Genomic DNA, 22450 nt, shown 5'->3' with positions numbered 1-22450 from the left:
GGGGGGACCTCCTGGCTCTGCAATCCCTGACAGGAGGGGGGAGCTGGGGGGGGTCGGGCTCTGCTCCCAGGGAACAGGGACAGGAGGAGAGGGAACGGCCTCCAGTTGTACAATGGGAGGTTTAAGTTGGATATAAAGACAAATTTCTTCACCAAAAGGGCTGTCCAGCCCTGGCACAGCTGCCCAGGGCAGGGGTGGATCCCCATTCCTGGAGGGATTTAACAGTCCTGTGGATGTGGCACATGGGTCAGAGGTGGCCTTGGCAGTGCTGGGAACGGTTGGATTTGATGGTCTGAGAGGGCTTTTCCAACCTAAACAATTCCATGTTTCTCTTATCCCCAGGGTTTTTTCAATGCTCCAGAAAGTTGTGGCCTCTGCTGACACAATGCAGTGCTGGGCACTCCCTCCTGTCCCTCTGGATCCCCCATCAGAACAAGGGTGACAAGCCAGGGAAGCAGGACCGTGAATCCCCAAAGTGAAGTGAACATCTGGCTTGCTCAAAGGAACCTACAGAATGTCGTCTTCCACCTGTTAGCATGGGAAAAGCCAGAGGATACTCATTTTGAGGTCATTAATAACACTGTATAATTCAGTGTATTTTAAACCCCGTTACTTCATTTGGAAACCAATTCTGATCTCACACCTAAACAAACGCTGGTGTTAAACAACACCAGCCAAGTTACTCACTGCAAACACAAAGGGCATTGCCAGCACTGCCCAGAAAACCCTCCTGTCTGTTTGTGCAGGGTCTCCACAGGTCTGCAACACCCCAAGCTGCAGCCCAAGGAAAACATGGATTTATGCAGCCAGTGGGGAAAACACCATCCCTTGCCAGGGCTGTTAGTCCATCCCACTGAGCAAGGCTGTGCAGGGGATGCAGTTGTCCCATTCCAGCCTTTGTGGACAAACTCTAGCACAGCAGAGGGAGCAGGGCACGGTCAGTGGCTTGTCCTACCCCTGATGTGCCCCAACCTCCCGCTGTGGCACCTTGGAGGGCACAGCTGGGCAGAACGATGGCACTGCCCTCCATGGGTCTGTGCAGGACATCCTAGGACAGGGGGACAGGCTGGGCAGAAAGCCTGGGAGCTTCCCCATCCCAGGAAAAAATCTGACAGTGGTTGCTCTGAGCCAGCTGTGACCTGAAAGAGAGCAAATGCCACGGAAATATCAGGGCACCAATCTGGCTCTTCCCCTCTGTACTCGAGTACGCTTGGAATAACCTGCAAAAAGCCACTTCTTTCAGGAGGGGAAGCATGGGGGGAAAGCTTCATTGGAGAGGAGAGATTTATCTCCCCCCACGCCCCGTAATCTTGGAAGCTTGAGTGACTCCCTTGTGCAAACGTGCAGCTTGTCCCGAGCCGGCGAAGGGCGAAGGGAGGGACAGAGCGAGCGAGGGCTCAGAAATGTGAGCTCTGCTCTCGCAAGGCTGAGCAGCAAAAAAGGCTCTCTGGGGGCATCACAAGGGGCTCGTAAAACATCCCCACGTCCCTGCTCTGCCCCGCCTGAGGCAGCACAAAGAGCCAGCCCCGAGCGGCACCCGCGGCCTCAGAGAAAGCTGGGAGAGGCAACCGAACGGAAATCTGGGAGCATGCACATCTGGAAGTGCTTTGCTTCTGGCACATCTTAAGCCCTGTTGGATAAATATTTCTCTGTGGCACGAGGAGGCTGCCCAGTGAAACACAGCGTGCTCTGTGCGAGCCAGGTACTCGCTGCAGTCCCGGGCCGGCCTCAGGAGTCGCGGACGGTGATGAAAATCTGAAAACATTTCTCAGAATTTAGTCTGGAATAAGGCACTGATGTAATGGATTTTTCTCCAGGTTTGAAAAATGCTTTAGAGTCCACACTGGGAAAAAGAGTAAATTAATATGTTCTGGGTTAGACACAGGAGCAGAGGGCAAAACGTGGAGTGATGGCAGAGCAGTGCTGCAGCACCGTCATTCCTGCTGAGTGCTGGGGGTCAAACCTTCCTCACCTGCTCACAGAAACTCATCATCATCACAGAACAGCTTGGGTTGGAAGGGACCTTACAGACCATCCAGTCCAACCTTCCATAGACCAGGTTGCTCAAATTCCCATAACACAATGCATAAAACTTAATATCAAACATACCAGGCAGGGTTGATGCCGCATCGGCATCGTCAGATTCCAAAACATTTCCAATTAAAAGTGCTGCACTTAACCAAGCAGCCACCCCCCCAGCATTTCGCTTCCTGAACTACTGGCATTAACAACTACAATAATTTAGTCAGATAATTCACAGTATTTGAAGTGCTGTTACAAATGGGAAGAACTTCTGCAAATGACAAACTCAGATTAAGGCAGAAGCTGAGCTTGTCAAGCGGAGTTAAGGACTAGGCCATGACAGGAATTTCCCAGGCAGATTTTTTGGGAATGTAAAAGCCAAAGAAGACCTTCTTTATGGCAATCCTAGACCTCATCCCCAGGAAACTCTGGCAATGCACTTCTCTCAAAAAGCTGAATGGGAATTGCACTAGAAACAAACTCGGATTCTTATCAACAAACCAACCCAAAACAAACTCGGGTTCTGTGTCAACAAACTAAAGCAAAGCAGAAAGCAAATCCAGCAGCAAACTGTGGAGCCCCAGAGTGAGCTCCCTGAGCCTCTCCCCGAGGCAGATGTGTTCCATCTGCCCGGCTGTCCCAAAGGCTGGTGGCCAATCCGAGCTCCGGAGCTCCCCAACCCCGATTCAACCCGCGAAGATCGGGATCTCATTTCCCAGCTCTGCTATTTTGGGAACTCAGAGATACTCTGGCTGTCGTGGGGTGATGAAAGTTCCCAAAATAGGCCAGACACTTGTATCTGAGCACTAACAGGGTTATGCAACCACGTGCTGGAGACTAATCCCGTTTCCAGGGTGCTGGATGTGTTTTGTAGACTCTGTGTGTCTGGTGCACCACATCCAATCTGCCCACGAACCTGCCATGAAATCTTCCCTAAGCTCTTTATTCACCCCAAGCTCCTTCACACTCCACCAGCTCCGGCTGTTGACGAGCAGATCTCGGCACGGGGCTCAAGCTAAGCCAGTGCTGAGCAGCAAAGCTGTCCTAATGCCTCTGGATGAGTCAGGCTGGGATTTCAGCAGCAGCTAAAATGCTTAGCACGAGCTCCACTGTGTCGAAGCAAAACTGGCCCCAAAACTGCTCTCAGTCATGGGGGTCCCCCACCCCTCTGACCAGCCACAGCACGAGCTCCCACTTCAGCACAGCGTTATCCTGGGGGTTCAGAAGGTGTTTCTAACAAAACTCCTGGCTTCAAATCAGCCACAGCCCCGATGATTTAATCTTATTCCGTGAGACATCTTCATGCCCACAATATTCCGGGAGAGAGTATTTTAAAATCACGCTTGACAAGTCGTTTCATCCCGTTGAGCTGGATGGGGACGCTCAGGAATAAATAGATATTTGTTTTACAATCCTCCAGCTGCCTTTTCCAAGAAGTCTGATTAATAGCTTTGGAATAGCACTCGCTGAAATCCCGGAGACAGTAAACAGCTTTGAGCAAGTAATCTTTGAAACTGAGGGGGGCAAGGAATGGCACACGTGCAGGCCATCATTTCCATAAGATCCAAGGCCCTGTTTAACCAGGTGAACTTCCCAGTGGCTGCCCAACACCCCACAGTGGCAGCTGATCTGAACCTCGAGTTGGAAGCTGTGAGCAGGAAAAAAACCCATGGGCAGCATCCCTAGTTTTCATCAGCTCTGGGAGCAGTTCAGGTGGAGAACAAGCCTGGAGATCTGTCAAATGACAGCACAAAACCCCCCTGTGCACCCTCTGTGGAGCAAGGACTCACTGTAGTTACTGTCAAGGTCTTTGCACAGTTGTTCCAAAAGGCAGGGCAAAGTCCTTTTACCATTTTTTCCGTGGGAGGGAGATGAACTCTTACCTTTTGGTGGGGGAACGTTGACTGGATCATGGCAGTTTCGAAACTGTGCGTGCCCTTGAGCTGCGTCTTCTCCCACAGGGCCTTAAGGACCTGCACAGAACTGCTCTGGATGGACAGGGGTTCTGCAAACAAGCTCTGGAAAGATGGTGAAAACAGGAGGTCAGGCACTTTCTGCTTGCCCATTGACAAAGAACACCTTGGCCTTGCCATGAGAGTACCCAGGGACTGGTTCAGCTCTGGGTAAGGAGTTCTGATGGATCAATAGACACACAATTAGATACACCCTCAAATATTCCATTTCCTCTGGGGCTTTTTAAATGGATTGTGTGTTCCATGTCTTTGAGGTCTGTGGCTCACCAAGGATTATCTCCCAACCACCACTACGCAACTTGCACGTCATTTTTGCCTTGAGATGCTCATCTATCACCACATGAGCAGCACTGGCCTCCAGCAACCAGAGATTTTGGGGGTGTGCGTCTCTTTGGGAAGACGTGGCATTTACCAGTCAGTGGGAAGAGATGCTTCACTCCAGGTCTGTGTATGTTTGTTTGGACCTCCTCCAGCTCTCGGCCCTTGTGCAGGGAGGAGTTAACAGGGCAGTGTTTGTGCCTGCACTGGACAGACAGTGAATGAGCTCAGCACAGGGCACAGGGGTTTTGAGCCCCTGCACATTCACAGAAGAAGATGAAACCTTGCTGGGTTGGGTGCTCTCCCCTCCAAAGCTCCCTCTGCCAAAGGACACAACTTTCTACACCTGGAATTATTCTCACAACTCAACAATTCTCACAATTCACCGAGTTCTTCAGTTCCAAACTGCCCCCAAAGTCCACGGAACGAGGACACTGTGGCTGAACAAACATAACAGTTCTGCCTCCACTGTACCTACTACGTGACCTTGGAGTTAAAAAATGCATTTACATGAGGAGCCAAGTGGAGAGCTCACACACAAATCTGATTTTCCACACTGCAGCTATTTGATTTCACAATCTGAGCAACGTCCTTCGAACGGAGGGTTCCTGGATGGACGTTCTGTCTCCTCTTTCTAAGCAGCCCCATCAAGCCTAATCCCGCTGTCCTGCACTAATAATTTCCCAATTTCCATCCAAGGGTTTCGAAACACCATGTAAAAGTCCTCACTGATATTTTTTCAAGTTAACTGACCAGGGTTTTTGAAAAGCATTTTTTTGTGCTTATTTCTAGGAATACACACAGGGCAGAGCCACCCAGGGCTGTTAAATTCACAGCATCCCTTGCTGTGGATGTGTTACACTTTGGATAAACCCTTGGTGTTTCCAAGGCTGCTTTAGGGTGGGATGAACTGGAAGAACAGTAGGTTAAAAAACTGAGCCTCATATTTTAACTCAAACCTCACCTGTTTCACCTTGAAGTGGGATTGTAGGGGTTTCTCTTACAGTTTAATACTATTTGTAACCTATTAGGAAATCCCACACCTGTCCAGATATTGGGCTGGATTTGGAAACAGTATTAAACACGAGAAAATCACTTTAGGGGAGGTTGAACAGTGCTGACCAGACTGACAAATCCTGCTCAATCAAAACTTGTGCTCTAAAATATCCCAGTGGGTTCTGCACCTCCAGCCTCCTCCTGCAGCCCGGGGGTTGGTTCTGCTGCCCTGAAAATCCACTGCTGGACGCTTGCAAGGCACCTGGGACCCACTGGAAGTCTTGCCTGAATGAGGACAATGTGGTTTGGTCCCACTTTTTCATCCCCAGCCAGCTTGAACTTGGGGCATTAATAGAAATATAAAAACTCATAAAGTGCAAAATCACTTCAGCCCAGCAGAGTGACTTTCAGAGGCATCACAAGGGTCACAAATGAGGTGAATTAGAAGCATGTTCAATGAGATTAACGACTGAACATTTCTTCCAAGTGCAGCAGGGACGCCCCAGAGGCGCCACTGGTTTGTGTCCCACGCACCTGCTGGAAGAGGAACATGATGTGGATCCACAGTGGAGGCTGATGGCTCACCAGGGTGAAGCTGGATTTGCTGTACAAGCAGTAGTGGCCCTTCAGGGCACAGCTGAAGAACAGCTTTGCTACACAGCTCCTGACGGTGTCTGGGGAGAAACACGAAGCACATTAAAATCATTAAAAATGAGAGAAACCAAAGCCCACCCCCAGGGCACGTGTGGCCACACAGCCTGTGGGCAAACAGCTCCACTCTGGGGGTCCCTCCTGGGCCCTGCTGTGGCTGTACCCCCAAAGCAGGACCCAAACTCAGTCTAATCGGGCTCCTTTATCAACTTCAGTAGTGGTATCATTTTATAGCCCCTTGGAACAGGAACAAGCAGCTATCCAAGGGGAAGAGGCATGGAAAAGGAAAGGAGGAGATCCCTAGATGATGCCCTGGATGCCAGTGCAGGAGAGAGCTGCACCCTCAGCTCACTCGTGGGGAGATGGGGCAGGAAGGAGGGAGAGAGCCAGGACTGTCCGGGCAGATGGGGCAGGAAGGAGGGAGAGAGCCAGGACTGTCCAGGCAGATGGGGTGGGAAGGAGGGAGAGAGCCAGGACTGTCCCGCAGCACCCACAGCGGGGAATCAGCCCCGAGAAAGGGGCCAGGCTGGGCAGGGCCTGACTCACAGCCTCGTGCTGCCCTGGTGAGTCACTGTGAGGGGACGGTGCAGGAATAAAGTGCTGTCAGAAAATTTCCCAGCTGGAAAAACGAGCTGTGAGCTTTCAGAAAGCGTGGCTGATGGGGGGCGGTTCCCGGATCTGCAGACCAGGAGAGTGGGCAGCGAGGGGGGCTCAGGGCACAGGGCAGCCTGGCTGTCCAGCCACACACCAGCTTGAAACACTTGGGGTTTTAACATTTTCACCTGAGCAAGATGTGAAAGCACAGGAAAGGAATGAAATAAATGCAGTATTTCACAGGAAAGCACAACATTGGAGGAATGAGTTTGCCAGAGGTACAGAGGGATGGGTCGCCAGAACAAAGTATCAGTGGTCAGACTGTCACTGAAAATGCAGAAAATTCAAGACTGGGCAGTTGGAATCTGCCAAAAATGCTACAGAGAGGCCAGATGGCTGTGAGGGTGGGAGAAAAACCAGCCTGGGATGCTCCAGCCTCTGGTAACAACTAAGAGAAGGTGCCCAGTGCCAGGTGGGACTGGGAATCACAGAATGGTTTGAGTTAGGAGGGACCTTAAAGCTCACCCAGTGCCACCCCTGCCATGGGCAGGGACACCTTCCACCAGCCCAGGTTGCTCCAAGCCCTTTCCAGCCTGGCCTTGGACACTTCCAGGGATGAGAAGGAAAAAGGTGCTTTTAAAATCACTGCAGTATTTACAAATTGCTTGTAACTCAGTGTAATGTGCAGCTTAAGATACATTTTTGGGCTTTCCTAGAACACAGGTGCATAAATGGGCTCAGTTCTAGGTAAGCAGTGATCCATGCTTCTCCCAGTCCATCGTGGCAAGTTCTATAAACACTATGGACCAAATCCTCATGGATTTCAGAGATAAGGCAGGAATAATTCAGCATAAAAAGGCCTACTCACAACAAAACATTTTTGGTAGGAAGAACAAAACTAAATCACTTGCAGTCTTGAGTTAGCAAAAAAAAAGGTAAAAAGAAACCAATCCCAGCCTGGGAAGGTGGAGAAAACTCAGTTCCCTGAATTTCTGTGTAATTCCACTACATGTAGCTGCTCACCCTGAATTCACCTGGTAAGGAAAGATTAATTGAGTCCCAGGAAACTTGCAGGATATCAGTAAGATACAACACACAGCGTCCTGTCACCAGAACACACTTGCTCTGCAACTGCTCCCCCGGCACAAGGCACGTCCTGGCGAGTGCTGCTGATCCAGTGTTGACTAAAGGCCCTTTTGATGTGATTTAAAGCAATGAAGTCCAAATTATGGCCAAGATGGATCTGCAGCTCTTTAATAGAAATGGTCAGAAGCATGTAAGGGAGAGAGGAAGGGAAAATGAACTGACTTCCCCCAGGGGATTGAGCCTATTATATTGGTCTACATTTAAGCTACGTTTTTACAGGCTTCAGAAACAGTTTTGTACTTTAAAAACTCCTGTCAATTCTAAATCCTGAGAGCAAATTTGGAGCAGGGTTTTTATGCCAGTCTGTGTTTCCCTGTGTAACCTGTCCCATCTGACCTGAATTAGGATTTATGGAAACACCATTTATTCCATCCCCTGGCTCTGTGGGTGTAACAGCACTTCTGCACTGCCAGAGGTCACAGAGGTGGAGACTGAGGAGAAGGGAATGGAAAAATCCCAGAGACAGACTTGCCTTGTGGCTGTTTGGGGTGTGAGCTCTGGAGCTGGACGATGGATACGATGGCTTTGCCTGGGCCAGGACAATCCCTGGCACCTGTCAGTGCTCCAGAACCTCCTGCATGGGGAGGGAAGGGGGTCCCAGCCTGTGACCCCCTCCCAGGTGGAAAGGAGGCCAGGCTGGAGCTGCCCTGGCTCAGCCAAGGAGGGTTTATGGGGTGAAAATCTGTGTGAGGAGCTGAGATCTCGTTTGGACTCAGCAAAGGAGAGGAGTTCATGGCTCTGCTTCACCTCAGCAGCAGCAAAGCCAAACCTGCAGCTCAGGGTCTGGGTAACACCAAACAGGCACAACAAGGGCCTGTTTTATCCAATTGCTTGGAATTATCCCTATTGACGAGCTCTGGGCATCCCTCCATCCAGCAGCTCCTCATCTCAGCATCCCCCAGGCACTGGACCTGCTGCACCCCCGTCCTGCTCCCCTGCATCGCTGGCAGCACCAGCTGGGGACACCTGGGAACATCTCTGTGAAGGGAGAGTCCATAGGAACGTGGAATGGCTTGGGTTGGAAGGACCTGAAAGCCCATCCAGTCCCACCTGTGCCATGGGCAGGGACACCTTCCACCAGCCCAGGGTGCTCCAGCCTGGCCTGGGACACTCCCAGGGATCCAGGGGCAGCCACAGCTTCTCTGGGCACCCTGTGCCAGGGCCTGCCCACCCTCCCAGCCAGGAATTCCTTCCCAATATCCCATCTACCCCTGCCCTCTGGCAGTGTGAAACACTGCCCCTTGTCCTGTCACTGTCTGCCAAGTTCTCCCTCAGCCTGGCTGGGCTTGGCTTGGCTTGGGAGGAGAGTCCAAGTAACACAGGAGAAGGATTCTAGAACATGAACACGTGAACAGCAACACAAGACACAAACCCAGCCCACACAGGCACCAAATGCCCAGATGGCTGGTCAAGACCCCAAGGAAATGTTCCTCGGTCGAGAAACATTCCCATCTCCTGGCAAGTCTCTGAATTCTAGCAAGAGGATAAGCAACAACTTGTTTTTCCTACAGGAAACAAGAGGATATATGTTGCAATTTTAAAGTTCACAACTAAGCGGTTGTGCCTGGGGAAAAAAAAAAAAAAGAACAAAACAGAACCAGAAGAACGTCAGTAGAGCTGTTAATTGTTGCTTATTCCAGCTCAACACACTGTGCTGAACCAGGAGGGTACAGAGTCACTGGTTCTGGGAACAATCAATGCATTATTTGATTTGCATTGGTAATCCTTCACTGTTAAATAAAATCTGTTAATAGGAGTAGAAGTATGCTCATAAATTTCCTAAATAGAATCAAACCCACACACAAACATGGAAATAATAAGAAATGGATATGACTTTTTAAATTTTGGTCTTAAGCTTTTCAGCTTCCTCAGTTTCCTTTGCCTGATCTCTCCAGTTTGGGTCACACAAAGTATGCAAACAATAAATGCATTTATGGGAGAAAAGGGTAATTTTTAGAGCAGCCAGCTTCAAGAAATGCTGATTTACACTGTTTTTACCACTGCTAGCTTTGTGTGCATGCCTTAACTCTGTCCAACAGACTTCACCACTCATCTCATCCCACCCCCTGCCACGGGCAGGGACACCTTCCATTGCCAGGCTGCTCCAAGCCCCACCAAAGTCCAAGTGCTCCTGTTCATGCCACCACCCAGCAGGAGTCTCCCAGGTCGAGCCCATGTGGGACCAGCCTGTTCCCAGTGCTGCTTCCAGAGCAGATGTGACACACCCAGGTCTGTCACCACCTGCGTGGGGGCAGCAGGTCCAGAGCTGTTCCCCTCACGCTCCTGGGGGGGTTTCCTGGTCTGATGAGGATCCCCAGGAGCAGGAGGGCCATCCCCAGTGCCAGAACACGTTCCCACTGCCTGCCCTCACGGGTGGGATGCCTTTGGAACACCAGTCCTGCAGCAGTCCCTGCCAGCTCCTGTTTGCTGTGGCCCAGCAGCCCCAGCCCCGCTCCCTGGGAATGCTCTGTGATCCCACTGAAGGACCAGAGGCCCATCTGTTCCAAATCAGCGCTGGGCTCGTGGAATGCTGGAATTCCTCAGGCCGGTGCAGGGTGAGCACTGCAGGGGAGCAACGAGCCTTTCCATCCACACCGTCATCTGGTCCCCATTACCTCCCAGTACCCCATAAAACATAATAACTACCACGTTTAGGGCCAGCACGCTGCAACCTGTTTCCCCTGCTGCCTCCTCCTCTTTCAGCATTCTGTCATTAATCCCTTGAAATGTTTGCTGGATGGATTTCCTCCGGAATGGCACCGAGGAGCCAGCAGTGACTGCTGGAGAAAGGCTCTAATGCTTCTCACTGGAGCACACTGTGTTTGAATGTGGCTGCAGTGACAGAGCGTGGAACGATTCCATGGTCTCCCTGGGCTCTATCCTTTCTAAAAAAGGCTGGGCAGGCTGGAGATGGCAAACCCCTCAGCATCATCCACACACAGATAGGATCAGGTGCTTCCTTCCAACAGCTCACTGGACACTCAGAGCTCTGGGCTGTTGGCATTAATGGGGGGGTGTTTTTATCCAAATTACCTAAAAAGCAGCCAGAACCACAGTGGAAAACATTCCCCTCATTATAACCAAACCCAGCAGCCGTCCAGGTCTGTGTCTGGGAATCATCTGCAAGCAGCCCCTCCCAATGGCAGGGTACACATGGCCATGGATCTGATCCACCATCCCGGTGCATCCGGGAAACAAGAGTGGCTCAGAAGCCCTCTGACCTGCAGGAGGTCCAGGTGAGAGCCAGCAATGCTGGGGCAGGAGGGGGCTGCAGTTGCTCCAGAGCCCTGTGCTGCCTGCAGGGACAACGGGGGCCACACCAGGTAAAACTTGGAGGGCTCAGTTCCCTCCTGGATGCTGCACCCCTCCCAAAACCAACACCGGCAGGTCTGAACACCAATAACCACAGAATCATTAGAGAACCACGGGATGGTTTGGGTTGGAGGGACCTTAAAGGTCACCCAGTGCCACCCCTGCCATGGGCAGGGACACCTTCCACCAGCACAGGGTGCTCCAACCTGGCCTGGGACACTTCCAGCCATCCAGGGGCAGCCACAGCTTCTCTGGGCACCCTGTGCCAGGTCCTGCCCACCCTCAGACCAGGTAATAACAACACCTGACACAGGAATTCCGTCTTGCACCAAAGCCTTTCAAAACAACTTCAATCACCACCAGCCCCATCTCCCCAGAGGGGTTTGGGAGAAACAGGAGGGCCTTTTGGAGAGCACTGGATAAAACCAGTGGAGAAACTGAGGGACCTTGACCTCAACCACAGGGACCCCAGTGCCACTGAGGCAGCAGAAATCCCACCCAGTGCTCACTGAACAGCCAGAACCAACCTTGGGAGCATTCAGGAATTTCCTGAGGCACAGCCCAGGCCTCTGGAATCTGCAGGGTCCTGGAGGTACCGATAAGATACAGGATCACAAACCATCTGGAAAAATATGGGCTGATGAAAACTATTTGCTTAACTCCATGAAAGCTGAAGGGTATGACAAATATGGTGGGGTTTTTCCCTTTTTTTTTTTAGGAAAAGATCCCGAGGATTAAGGAGATTATAGTGATGAACACGGTGTAAAAGAATTCCTCCAACTGCTTAAGGAATGGCAGAGATGTGGATCTGGGCACAGTGCTTCAAACTAAGCAGGAACTGACCCAAACCATCTCCACCAAAGCTGAAACAAGCTCAAATAAATGGATTTTTGTGGGTTTGGGTTCCTCCTTTCTGCCCAAGCTCAAATCCCCTCTCTGACTGCAGTGCTATCCCCCAAAAATTCACTCATACACGTGAGCCTGGGGAGCTGCTGGAGCTCCTCTGCTCTTTAAAACACCCTCAGCTTGGCCATTTTCTTAGGGCAAGGTCTCCTGGCCAACAGCCCGGTCCTAACCGTGCTCCTGCTGCGGGATCATCACCCACTTCACACCTCTCCTCTGCCCAAAGCACATCCAGCCAAACCCAGCAAATATTAAATGAGATAACAGAGCTGACATGGCGATTTTTCAATGTCTTTATGAGGCATCTTCAAACTGTCACAGGCAGTTCACAGCTCCACCCTGACAGTTCTTCACCTGCATCCCCTCAGAGCTGTAAAATCCAACACTTCAGCTGATATTACATCAACTGGGACGTATCATATAAACCCAACGGAGCTTGTAAGTCAACAAGGGGGCTGAAAATCACAGCTTGTAAAGCACAAATGTTCTGTGAGGGTTAAGACCTGCACGGCAAATGCCTGACTCGACTGTAAAAAAAGCCAATTTGCAAATCACAGACAATTTTGCAGAGCAGAGGAACCGATTTTGTGTGCTCTGAATTTGCTTCTGACAGCTTCAACTGTGTGTCCTCCAGCACCTGTACCTGGGCAGACCATGAGCCACCCTCAGCTGATGCTCTGCCATCTGAGACACTGCAAATCTGCATCAGCCCTCTCTTTTCCAGACTGAGGAGTCTCCATTTCTCTTCACATGGAGGTCTCTGATTTTCTCCTTTATCCTCCACATTCAGGCCCCAGTTAATGCAGACAACAACAGCCCGGTTTGGGTGGGAAGAGACCTTAAAGACCAGCCAGTTCCAAGCCCCTGCCATGGGCAGGGACACCCTCCACTGTCTCATCAGTGCCCAGACCTGACAGGGTTCCTACATGATGACTCTGGATGCACCCAAAGGCCCTCTGTCCTCCCCAGCACATCATCCTTTGGAGATGCCACCCAGCCTGGGTGCTGAGCAATGAGGAACTCACCCCGCTCCCAGACAGTCTGCCCCAGTCACCACCACCAGAAACGGGAGCAGGGGGGGGAATTCTGGTTAAGGGAACTGAACTTGGCCCATCATCACTTAGGAATTCTTACCAGTGACACGAACACTCCGCTGAGCTCCGGGAGCTGCCACTTGAAAGCCCAGGAAGGGCCTGACTAAGGCAAGGCTACGTGGGGAACGTGCCCTCGCCCCCCTCGCTCACCACGGGGCTGGTTCCTTGCAACACACTTTGCCCCTGGTCCCTTCAGATGCTCTGTTTCGTGAGGGATTGCTCAGCAGTTCTTATCTTTCCACATTTTTCACGGCTTGCATATCAAATGTCCAGCTCAGACTCCTCCAGAACCAACAGAAAATTAGTCAGCTGTGTATACATGAATATTTTCTGATTTTTCTTTTCCCCCCAAACGTCTTATTGAAGAGTGAACCACAGATTTGAATGGGCCTTGTTAGAGTTTGGGAATCGCTGAAATCCAAGAACTGCAGGTTTTTGGAGTGGTTTGTGCAATATCTGGAATATTGTCCAAGCTGTCCCCCCGTGCATTGAGCCAGGCTGCCTTTCTTCAGCAGATTTAGAATGAGTCACATAAATCTCCTGCTCTGCACATGTGTCCCTACTCAAAGAATTTCCCTAAGAATGCTGGTTGAGGATTTTCAGGAAATTACAATAGTTTGAATGAATTTGGAAGCAGTCACGTGCCTGGGATGTATCATAGTAGGCACTGCAGAAAGGAAGCTGAGCAGTACCTTTAAAATATTCAATGTATGGCATTTGATTAATGCAGGGTCATAACACTCTGCCCTTCAAAAGGCAGACTGTTCACTCTCATGTTTCCACTGCCATTTGATGAAAAAAACCCAACCAAATTATCATAATTCTACCAAATAACTATTTCAGTCACTAAACCTGGGATTTAAGATATTTAGGAAACTCTCCAGAAGCATAAGCTTTCAAAATATATATAATTATATTCTTTTTGTGAGTGGAAACTGCTTTTCCACTTCTTGACCACTGAAAAAGTAAGGAAATAAATATTTTATCAACTTAAGTTGCTATTTGTTGGAGCTGAAACTATGTTGTATTAGAAGATGATGTTTTAAAGGACTGAAATTAATTTAACTTATGGAATCAGATACTGTTTGGAATCAACCCTTGAAGGTTGGGCTGTAAATAAATAGCTCAGGGCCACCAGTGAGTGGTTGGATGCCCAGAAATTCAGGTTAAAGGGGATAGGCAGGAGGATCCCAACCCAACCCATCCCAACTCAAAGTACTCCCTTCAAAGAGGAGGAGCACCCACAGACCCATCTCATCCACCTCCCCCCCAGCCTCACAGAACCACCTCCCCCTCATCTGCAAACAAACCCCTGCCCTTGGTGGAAGCAGCAAACACCAAACAACCCCAGGGATGGGGGGATGGGATCCCACCCACCCCAGTGCCCGGGAATCTCATCCTGTGGAGCCTCCCAGGGCTTTTGTGTCTGGGCTGGAGTGTTGTTGGACAAGACTGATGTTCCTCCCCGTCCACAAGGCCCGTGCTGCAGAGTCTTTGCTGCCCCTTTGCCTGAGCCCTGAGAGGAATCTCAGTGGGGTGTCAATGAAGTTCTTGGAATGGGAAAGGCTCATCCCGCTTACCTTCGATCACACACTGCTCAGGGATGGGAATTTTCCTCCCCATCTCCGCCACATATTCCTTCACTTTACCCAGGTTTTCCTTCAGGTGCAGGTAGAGCTTGTCCTGGTATTCCACAGGTGCTGCCTCTGCACTTCCTTCCAAGGCCTCCCCCGGCGCGGATTGTGCCCAATCTGCCGATTCGGGGTCATCGACGCTCCGGTGCGAAACCAAGGAATCTCCCAGCGGCATCGCCGCGGGATCCGCTCCCAAGGGCGGTTTCTCATCGTCCTGGCTGATGTAGATCTCGGGGAAGGAGATCCCAGCAGGGACCTCCCCGCTCTCCTCGTCCTGCCCCCCCTCCGAGCTCGCCCCCTTGGCGCGCACGGCGTGCAGGGCGAGGCTCTTGGACCTGCAGGGGGGTAAGGAAAGGAGAAGGGGTTTGGAACACAGGTAGGGCACCAAAACCACCCCAGACCCCGCTCTGCCCCTGTGCAGCTGCCTCAGAGAGCCCAGCCTGGGACTCACTCAGCCAGAGATCTGCTGGGGAACAAGCACTTCAAAAGCCAAGCTCAAGCCACAGCTTTAATAAGCAAACTAAACCATATCCATCTATCCCAACATCTGCATTCCATGGGGGGAGCGAGGGAACCTCTCTGCAAGGATCTTATAACCCCAGGAGTGGTGTGTTTGCCTTGCTGATCACACCAGGAAAGTGCCAGCCAGCAGCACTTCACTGGTCCAGGGCTCAGCCTGCAGCTCATCCTGCCCTGCACCCACGTGCTGGGCTGGAGGGAAGAGTCAGGAGGGTAGAAGTGACTCAAAGGGCAAAGTGGGTTGTCCAGAGAAGCTGTGGCTGCCCCTGGATCCCTGCAAGTGTCCAAGGCCAGGTTGGACGGGGCTTGGAGCAACCTGGGCTGGTGGAAGGTGTCCCTGCCCATGGCAGGGGGTGGCACTGGATGGGCTTTGAGGTCCCTTCCAACCCAAACCATTCCAGGATTCCATGATTAGGAAATACCTCACCCAGCCTTTGAACTCATGGACAGGAGACTTGGTTAAAATCAGGCTGATGATGCCCATAGGGATCGTGCAAATGGACCAAATCCTCAGTGTTTGGATCATTCCATGGCAAAGCTGATATCCATGAAGCCCCTGTCACATTTTACAGAGTTTGACAGATTTACCTGTTAAATCTCATATCCTTCCTTTCCTCTTTGGAAACCTGGCCCAGGCTGTATCTCCTCACTGAGCCAGGAGTGCTGTTGTCAGCATTTATTTTCTCTTCAAAAGCCTGGATTTTGACTTGAAGCTTTTCCTCTCCTTCGTTTCCACCCACGACAGATTTGAGGTCATCCAGTGGCACAGCAGGTTCTGTTTCAGTGTCCTTTTCCACCCTAAGGAAGCAGAGAGCAGAGATTTAACCCTGGCCCACTGTGGTGCTGCTTTTCTGCCTGTGCCCTGTGTCGTGGATCTGGTAAAATAAAGATGTTTCAGCAGAGATTCCCTTAGATTATTTCCAGGACCATCTTCTGGATGAATTTCTCTGATGGACCAGAAACACTGAGCATCTCTGCCAACCCTGGGTTAGAAACTCCACGGGCTGTATCTGCATAAGCAAGCTCTTCCTGATTGTCCATTGTGGAAACTCAAACCATTCTCCCCAGTTTGCTAAACACTCTGACTTATTACATAATTTTTCACAAAGCAAAAGTCAAGCTATTTTCAGAGTTTATAGAACTCTGTGGTTTTAAATGTTTGACCAAAGTACATGAAGTTCTTACCGAATTACTGCACTCTGAGTAAGAAAAATGTAATTTAAAACTCAGCAGAAACAGGCTTGGGAAAAGTTCTAAGCAATGCCACTGTAGTTCAGGAAGGAGAAAATCGAGAGTTAAAATGAACAGGACAAGTAGTTTTGTTTTAAATTTGTTATGTTAGTCTTAAAATCCAGGAATTAAGGATTCTTAGAATGGTTTGGGTTGGAAGGGACCACAAAGCCCATCCAGTGCCATCCCCTGCCACAGGCAGGGACACCTTCCACCTGCCCAGGTTGCTCCAGCCTGGCCTGGGACACTTCCAGGGCTGGGGCAGCCACAGCTTCTCTGACCAAAACCTGTGCCAGGGCCCCACCACCCTCAAACTAGAGGAATTCTAGAGAACTAAGGGGTCCTGGACAGTGTTTACTTTTTAAACTCTACCCACAGCTTTAAACCAAGTTTGTTTTGTTTCTGACCATTTCTTTGTTTGATTTTCTTTTTTTTCTTTTTTTTTTTTTGCTATGTTTCCTGATGAACAAACATCTGAATAGCTAAATCTGTAAAATCTGGATATATAAAACCACCAATGAGAGTTTTAACACAGCACTTCCAAAGCAGCAGAGTCTCCACAAGTCACGCTCACAGTCGGGGAGCCCATTAAAAAAACCTCCCCAAACTGCAAATTACCAATTGTACAAAGCCTGTTTTTAAAGAAACAACCAGAAATGCTGCAGCACAAAATGCACTTTTTCATTTGTTTTGATAAAGGCAGTTCAGGATATTTCTCTGGGGAGCTTGGCAAGTTTTGTCTTGTTTTTAATTTAAGCAAGATCTCATAATATATTAACACTGAGGAGCACTTGAAAAATATTCTTCTGTAATAAAGAACCTTGATATGACCTTTGCTAACAAATCTTTCAGGGGATGTAGGACAAGATTTAATTTATGGGGAAGCTGTCACTCCGAGAGAACTCCCAACACTGCTCCCATTGTGGGAGCTGAGCACTGAGGAAAACCTCTGTTACATATGGAAATACATGGAAAGCCTCTGCTCACAGAGAGGGGATTGATGGACTGGTGGGGTTTGTGAGTGACAGACCCGGCCCAGGCAGCCCTGGTGAAGTTTGGAAATAAAAACGGTGCTTTAGAACAGCACCTCTTTGTTCCGGTGTTCTCCTGTCGGGCTCCGCCGCCTTTGGGAAGGGAACACGAGGAAATACTTCTCCTAAAGGATCAGGGAATTGTTAAGGTTGCAAAAGACCTCAAGGAAACACGTTAATGAATCCCGCTTTCCACAGGTGGGGCAGGGAGCAGTCACTCCTCAGGGTGTGCAGGGTGCAGTTCTCGCTGCCTGCTGCTCCTCCAGCCACCACCTGGTTCTCGAGCCTGGTGGTGCCCAGGATCTCAGAGCAGGGATCCCAAGTGCCCATCCCTGGGGACCATTTGCTCTCCCATGTGCCAGCTTTGCACTCACACCAGCCCCTCGGGAGGCCAAGAGCTCAAGCCCCACGCAGGAGGCTCAGAGGGGGCTCCGTCCCACGCCCAGGGGGGTGCCTGGCAGCCCTTCCTGCTGGGCCCCCCTCCCAGCCCCTGCAAAATGAACCATTGTTTGAGATCTTGGCAAGAGGCTTTGGGGACATTGCTGAGGTTGCTGAGCAGGATCAGTTTACACCCAAAGCTCAGCCTGTTTTCGAGATGCACGAGCTCGTGGGGAAACCACAAGGACCTGCCCTGAGAGAGGGCACCAGGCTGCTCATCACTCCATGCTTTGAAATTCCACTTCAGAGAGACCCCAGGGCACAGGTCACCGGTTCAAGGGCGGTACATGAGCATGAAGGACATTTCTGCAGACCTGGAGACCATGATCAGCATCAGAAATTGGGTGTTTATGATGGGAAAAAGAGCATCACAAACAGAGATTGCTAAAAATACACTCGAGGTGGGGTTGCTGCCAGGGCTTCACCTCTGAGGGGATGGAGGCAGCAAGAATGGGTTAAGTGTGGGTCCTTGTGGTTTCTCACTGGACAGACATAATCACAAATCACCTCCTCAAACACGACAGAGGTTTGAAGAAGGCAAGTGCTGGAGAAATGATCAGACTGGTTTGGGTTGGAAAGACATTAAAGCCCACCCAGTGCCCACCCCTGCCATGGGCAGGGACACCTTCCACCAGCCCAGGTTGCTCCAAGCCCTGTCCATCCTGGCCTGGGACACTTCCAGGGATCCAGGGGCAGCCACAGCTTCTCTGGGCAAAACCTGTGCCAGGGCCTGCCCACCCTCAGAGTAAAGAACCTCTTCCTTGTGTCTAACCTAAACCTCTCCTCTTTCAGTTTAAAAGGTAATTTCATGCAGCCACAACACTGAGATGGGCAGCACTGGTGGAGCCAGTTGTGCTCAGTTCTTACCCAGATCCAGGGCTTGGAAGTGTCTCCAGATTTCCTTCCTTGCCTCCCTTTAATTGACTATATTATGCTCCTAGGCTGGATAAGTCCATTAAAACTCTGTATGTTCTTAAAAAGCACCTCTGAGGCTGAATAACTTGCAATGTTGTGACAGTGAGGGGCACCAGAGCATGGCCTGGTTTTAATTACGCTCTGCACTCCCTGCATGTAAAACTCCCTGTGTCCAACCACCCCGAGCCAGCCGTGGCTCCACAGAAATCGGCTTCCTCTTATGTAAACACACGAGTTTTGGAAGGAATGGTTATAATCCAGCCACACATCTTAAAACCCTCTTTCCCTTTCACAGCACAAATACTCTGCATTGCTGCTCTTTCTAAACCTCTGAGTTCGGTGGCTGCAGCAGCTCCAGGGCTGGGAGGGCATTTCCACGTTGATGTCTGCACCCGTCCCACTCACCCAGTATAAATCAGAGTAAACTCAGCTTAAATCAGCAGAGAACTCTCATTTTAGCCCTATCTGATTGAGCTGCTCCTTTGCTGAAATAGGCTGAGACAGAAAACCTGAGAGCTAAAAACTGCAACTGTGAAAAATCAGGGTTTGTTGTGATCTCTCCCAGCCACACTGAGACAACACAAGGAACCAGGGGCACAGAGGGCTGGGGAGGGAATCAAATTTAAAAGAAATAAATCAACCAATCAATAAATAAATAAAATCAGGGAGCAGATGGAGAATAAAAAAATCATCTGTAACCACACTCACAAAGATGATGAAGCTTCTACTCCTTGGCAAAGCAAGTCCTTAACAGAGGGAGTTTTAGAGAGAACCAGGGAAACACAGCAAGATTTTAATGGAAACCTTCTCTCGTGTTTAACTGTGGGTTTTATCAGCTCTACAGATAAATGTTAAGCACAGAAGATAATAAGGAGTAGGAATATGGGAATATTTTAACAAATAAAGTAATTTTTCAGCCACAAATTGAGGGGCCGTGATGGGTTGTATAAATTATTACTGTGCCTCAATCCCTGCCCTGCTCCTCTGCAGTTCCCAGAATACATGACACCCCTCTGGTCCCTTCAACAAGTGACATCTGGCCTCCTCTCTTCCCCAGTAAACTTGGTTAGTTTGGAACAAGTGTGTTGTTTCATGCTCACTCTGTTATCTCCACTTGGCTTTGGCATCATCTCCAAGGGAATTTTTCATTTCAAAATGCCGAGGGCTCCTTTCCACTGAGGCCTTTCCCACCAGGTGAAGTTTGAACATTTCCCACAGCCCTGCAGTAAAAGGAGGGACCCTCTCCTCGTTCCTTTTTCATTTTTAACTCCCTCCAGGACACCAATTCCTTGTTTCTCCAATGAGCTCAGTGTTTTGGCTCCAGCGCTCCCAGCCTGGCTCCAAGGCTGTCCTTCATGGTTATGGCTTTTCTGACATCTGGGTTACATTTTTCCACAGAATCACTATTCCTCTGTGCCCTCCTGACCTGTGTCAGTACACACAGCTCCAATTATGAGTCCCTCCCTAATTAAAAGTGACTACCCCTGTGTATTTAAATAACACTAATATTCTTACCCTGAGGAACACCACAACGCTCCCAGCCCTTCAGCCTTAGGATACACACTCAGAAGCAGCTGAGTGAGCAGAACATCTCTTGGTAGATGCCTGAGAAATTTTTTTCCCAGCCTGTCCTTAGGCAAACCTTTACCAGGGAGCCAAACCAGTCGTTGTTCCCATCACCCTCAGTGGGTACTTTCCAGAAAAACTCCGTGATAATCGAGTAGCCTGACTCCCCTGACTGAGTTTTGCCTGAAGCTTCAGTGTACTGATCTGAGATGTGGCTTTTTTCTTGGTAATTTGAATAGATTTAACATGAATTTCTGTTGCCTCACCCAGCCCTGGAGGGCCTCTGTGTCACACACCCACTGAGGCTTTGTCACACCAACCCCACCTGGCTCCGGGCGCGCTGTCCTCGAGCTGCCGGACCAGGAGCTTGGCTATGGCAGTGAAGCTGTTGCTCATGCGATAAATGTCCCTGCTCTGGGTGCCCAAGATGCTCGGAGAAGGTGTCGGTGAGGCTCTTGATTTCCAGCAGCAGAATGTGGTGAAATGAGTGCTCCATGTTGGCCAGCTGGTTCACCAAGTACAGCAGGCAGGTCCTGGCTGTCTCCTGGGCAAGGCGAGGAGATAAGAATGGTTTTAAACACATTAATTCAGTGTTTGCTTGTGCAGGGAGGTTTGTGTGGTGCTGCCTGAGTCACTGTCCCTGGGGAAGAGTGGCTGCCCCACGATAACCAACAAAAAGGCAGTGCCTCAAAGACAGTTTATTTGTGTGTGCTGCTGACGTGACTTTTGTTCCTCTCGGTATTACCTAACCCAGCCTAACTCAGTACATCTTGTCTCCTCCTCAGACCTCGAGCCAGAGTCCCTAAAGCCCCTTTGAAGGGCCCTACATTCTTCTGGTTGGTAGGTCAGCCTGGCTCAGGGATCAGGGCACCAGCAGCACTGAGCTCCCCTGTCATCCGTGCTGAGCCTGGCTCAGCTACTTCACCAAATCACAGAATGCTTGGGGTTGGAAGGGATCTTACAGCCCATCCAGTCCCACCCCCTGCCACGGGCAGGGACACCTTCCACTGACCAGGTTGCTCCCAGCCCCGTCCAACCTGGCCTTGAAAAGAAAAGGGCCCAGAAACAGAGTGTAGGGAGGTGAAGCTGTGGCTGCCCCATCCCTGGAAGTGTCCAGCGTGGATGAGCAGTGAGGGGCAGGAGCTGAGGGGTCTGTCAGCATCTCCTCTCCCTAATGGTGAGAGGTTAAAGTACCTCATAAATCACAGGGGTTCTCTCCTTCCATAGCATTTAGTGCGACCCCAGACCCAGCTGGGTGAGAGCACAGGGGGCACTCAGGCAGGACACGGCCCCAGAGTCACCAGCAGGGCAATTTATGGAGGACAAAGTCAAGGTCCTTCAAACAGAGCTCTGCTGGGCCGGGCCAGGACAGGGATAAGAGGGAAAGGAGCATCACAAAAACACACCAAACACATGGGGGAAGGGCCAGATCCACCCTGGGCTGGGCTGATGCAACTGGAGGAGCGTTTTCCTCAATGGCCTGAAAGAGGTTGACTTTTTGGTGCATCGTCACCAGTTTGTTTGAAAGACAATCCTCCCTCCAAGAGATAAACACAGGCTCAATTAACATTTAAAACACATTTTCTGTTTCCTAAACAAACTGCAGCAGACAAACTGGAGGAGCAGTTTTGACCATTTCCCTGTCACTTTGATCCAGCTGGAGTGTCTCCAGCCTTGCTGAAATGCTGCTACTCGCCTGGAGTGAGGTAAAAGAACAATAAACTCTGAGTAACATAATATGTAACTGTTATACAAAACAAAATTGCAGCAAAATAGCTCAACATGAAAGCAGTCATTATCCCTGCCCCAACTCTTATCCAAAAATTCTTCAAAAAGCCTATCTGGATGTACTGTTGTGATTTTAACAATGCTTATTTGATGTATTCACGTGGGTTTTTTTCATAAGCAGCCCTTGCATTTTATGGCATTACATCTGCCAGAAGGTGAAGATCTAAAACACAAGCAATGAGGTGTGGCAAAGTGTTGTGCTTTAGCTTATAATCAGGCTCAGGAGACTACGGAAAGAGATCACAAGGCTTTCAGAAGTTGCTTAAAACTCTCAGTGGGTTCAAAACATACAGTTAAGGGAAGAAAAAAATACATTCGAA

At 50.1% G+C, this 22450-nt stretch overlaps 1 protein-coding gene across 1 annotated transcript in view; it reads right to left on the bottom strand.

Moving 5' to 3' along the window:
* VEPH1 (ventricular zone expressed PH domain containing 1) overlaps positions 1-22450 on the bottom strand; it is a 53146-nt gene that overhangs the window by 5733 nt on the left and 24963 nt on the right. The window contains 6 exon segments of the mRNA XM_050308741.1: positions 3906-4040; positions 5844-5983; positions 14590-14978; positions 15751-15960; positions 20668-20774; positions 20776-20886. Of these exon segments, the coding sequence (XP_050164698.1) occupies positions 3906-4040; positions 5844-5983; positions 14590-14978; positions 15751-15960; positions 20668-20774; positions 20776-20886 (1092 nt within the window).

Source organism: Myiozetetes cayanensis, unplaced genomic scaffold, assembly GCF_022539395.1.
Source record: "Myiozetetes cayanensis isolate MyiCay16 unplaced genomic scaffold, myiCay2020 scf13, whole genome shotgun sequence".
NCBI lineage: Eukaryota > Metazoa > Chordata > Aves > Passeriformes > Tyrannidae > Myiozetetes > Myiozetetes cayanensis.
Note: the sequence above shows the minus strand (reverse complement) of the source record. Positions and strands in the feature narration are given on the sequence as shown.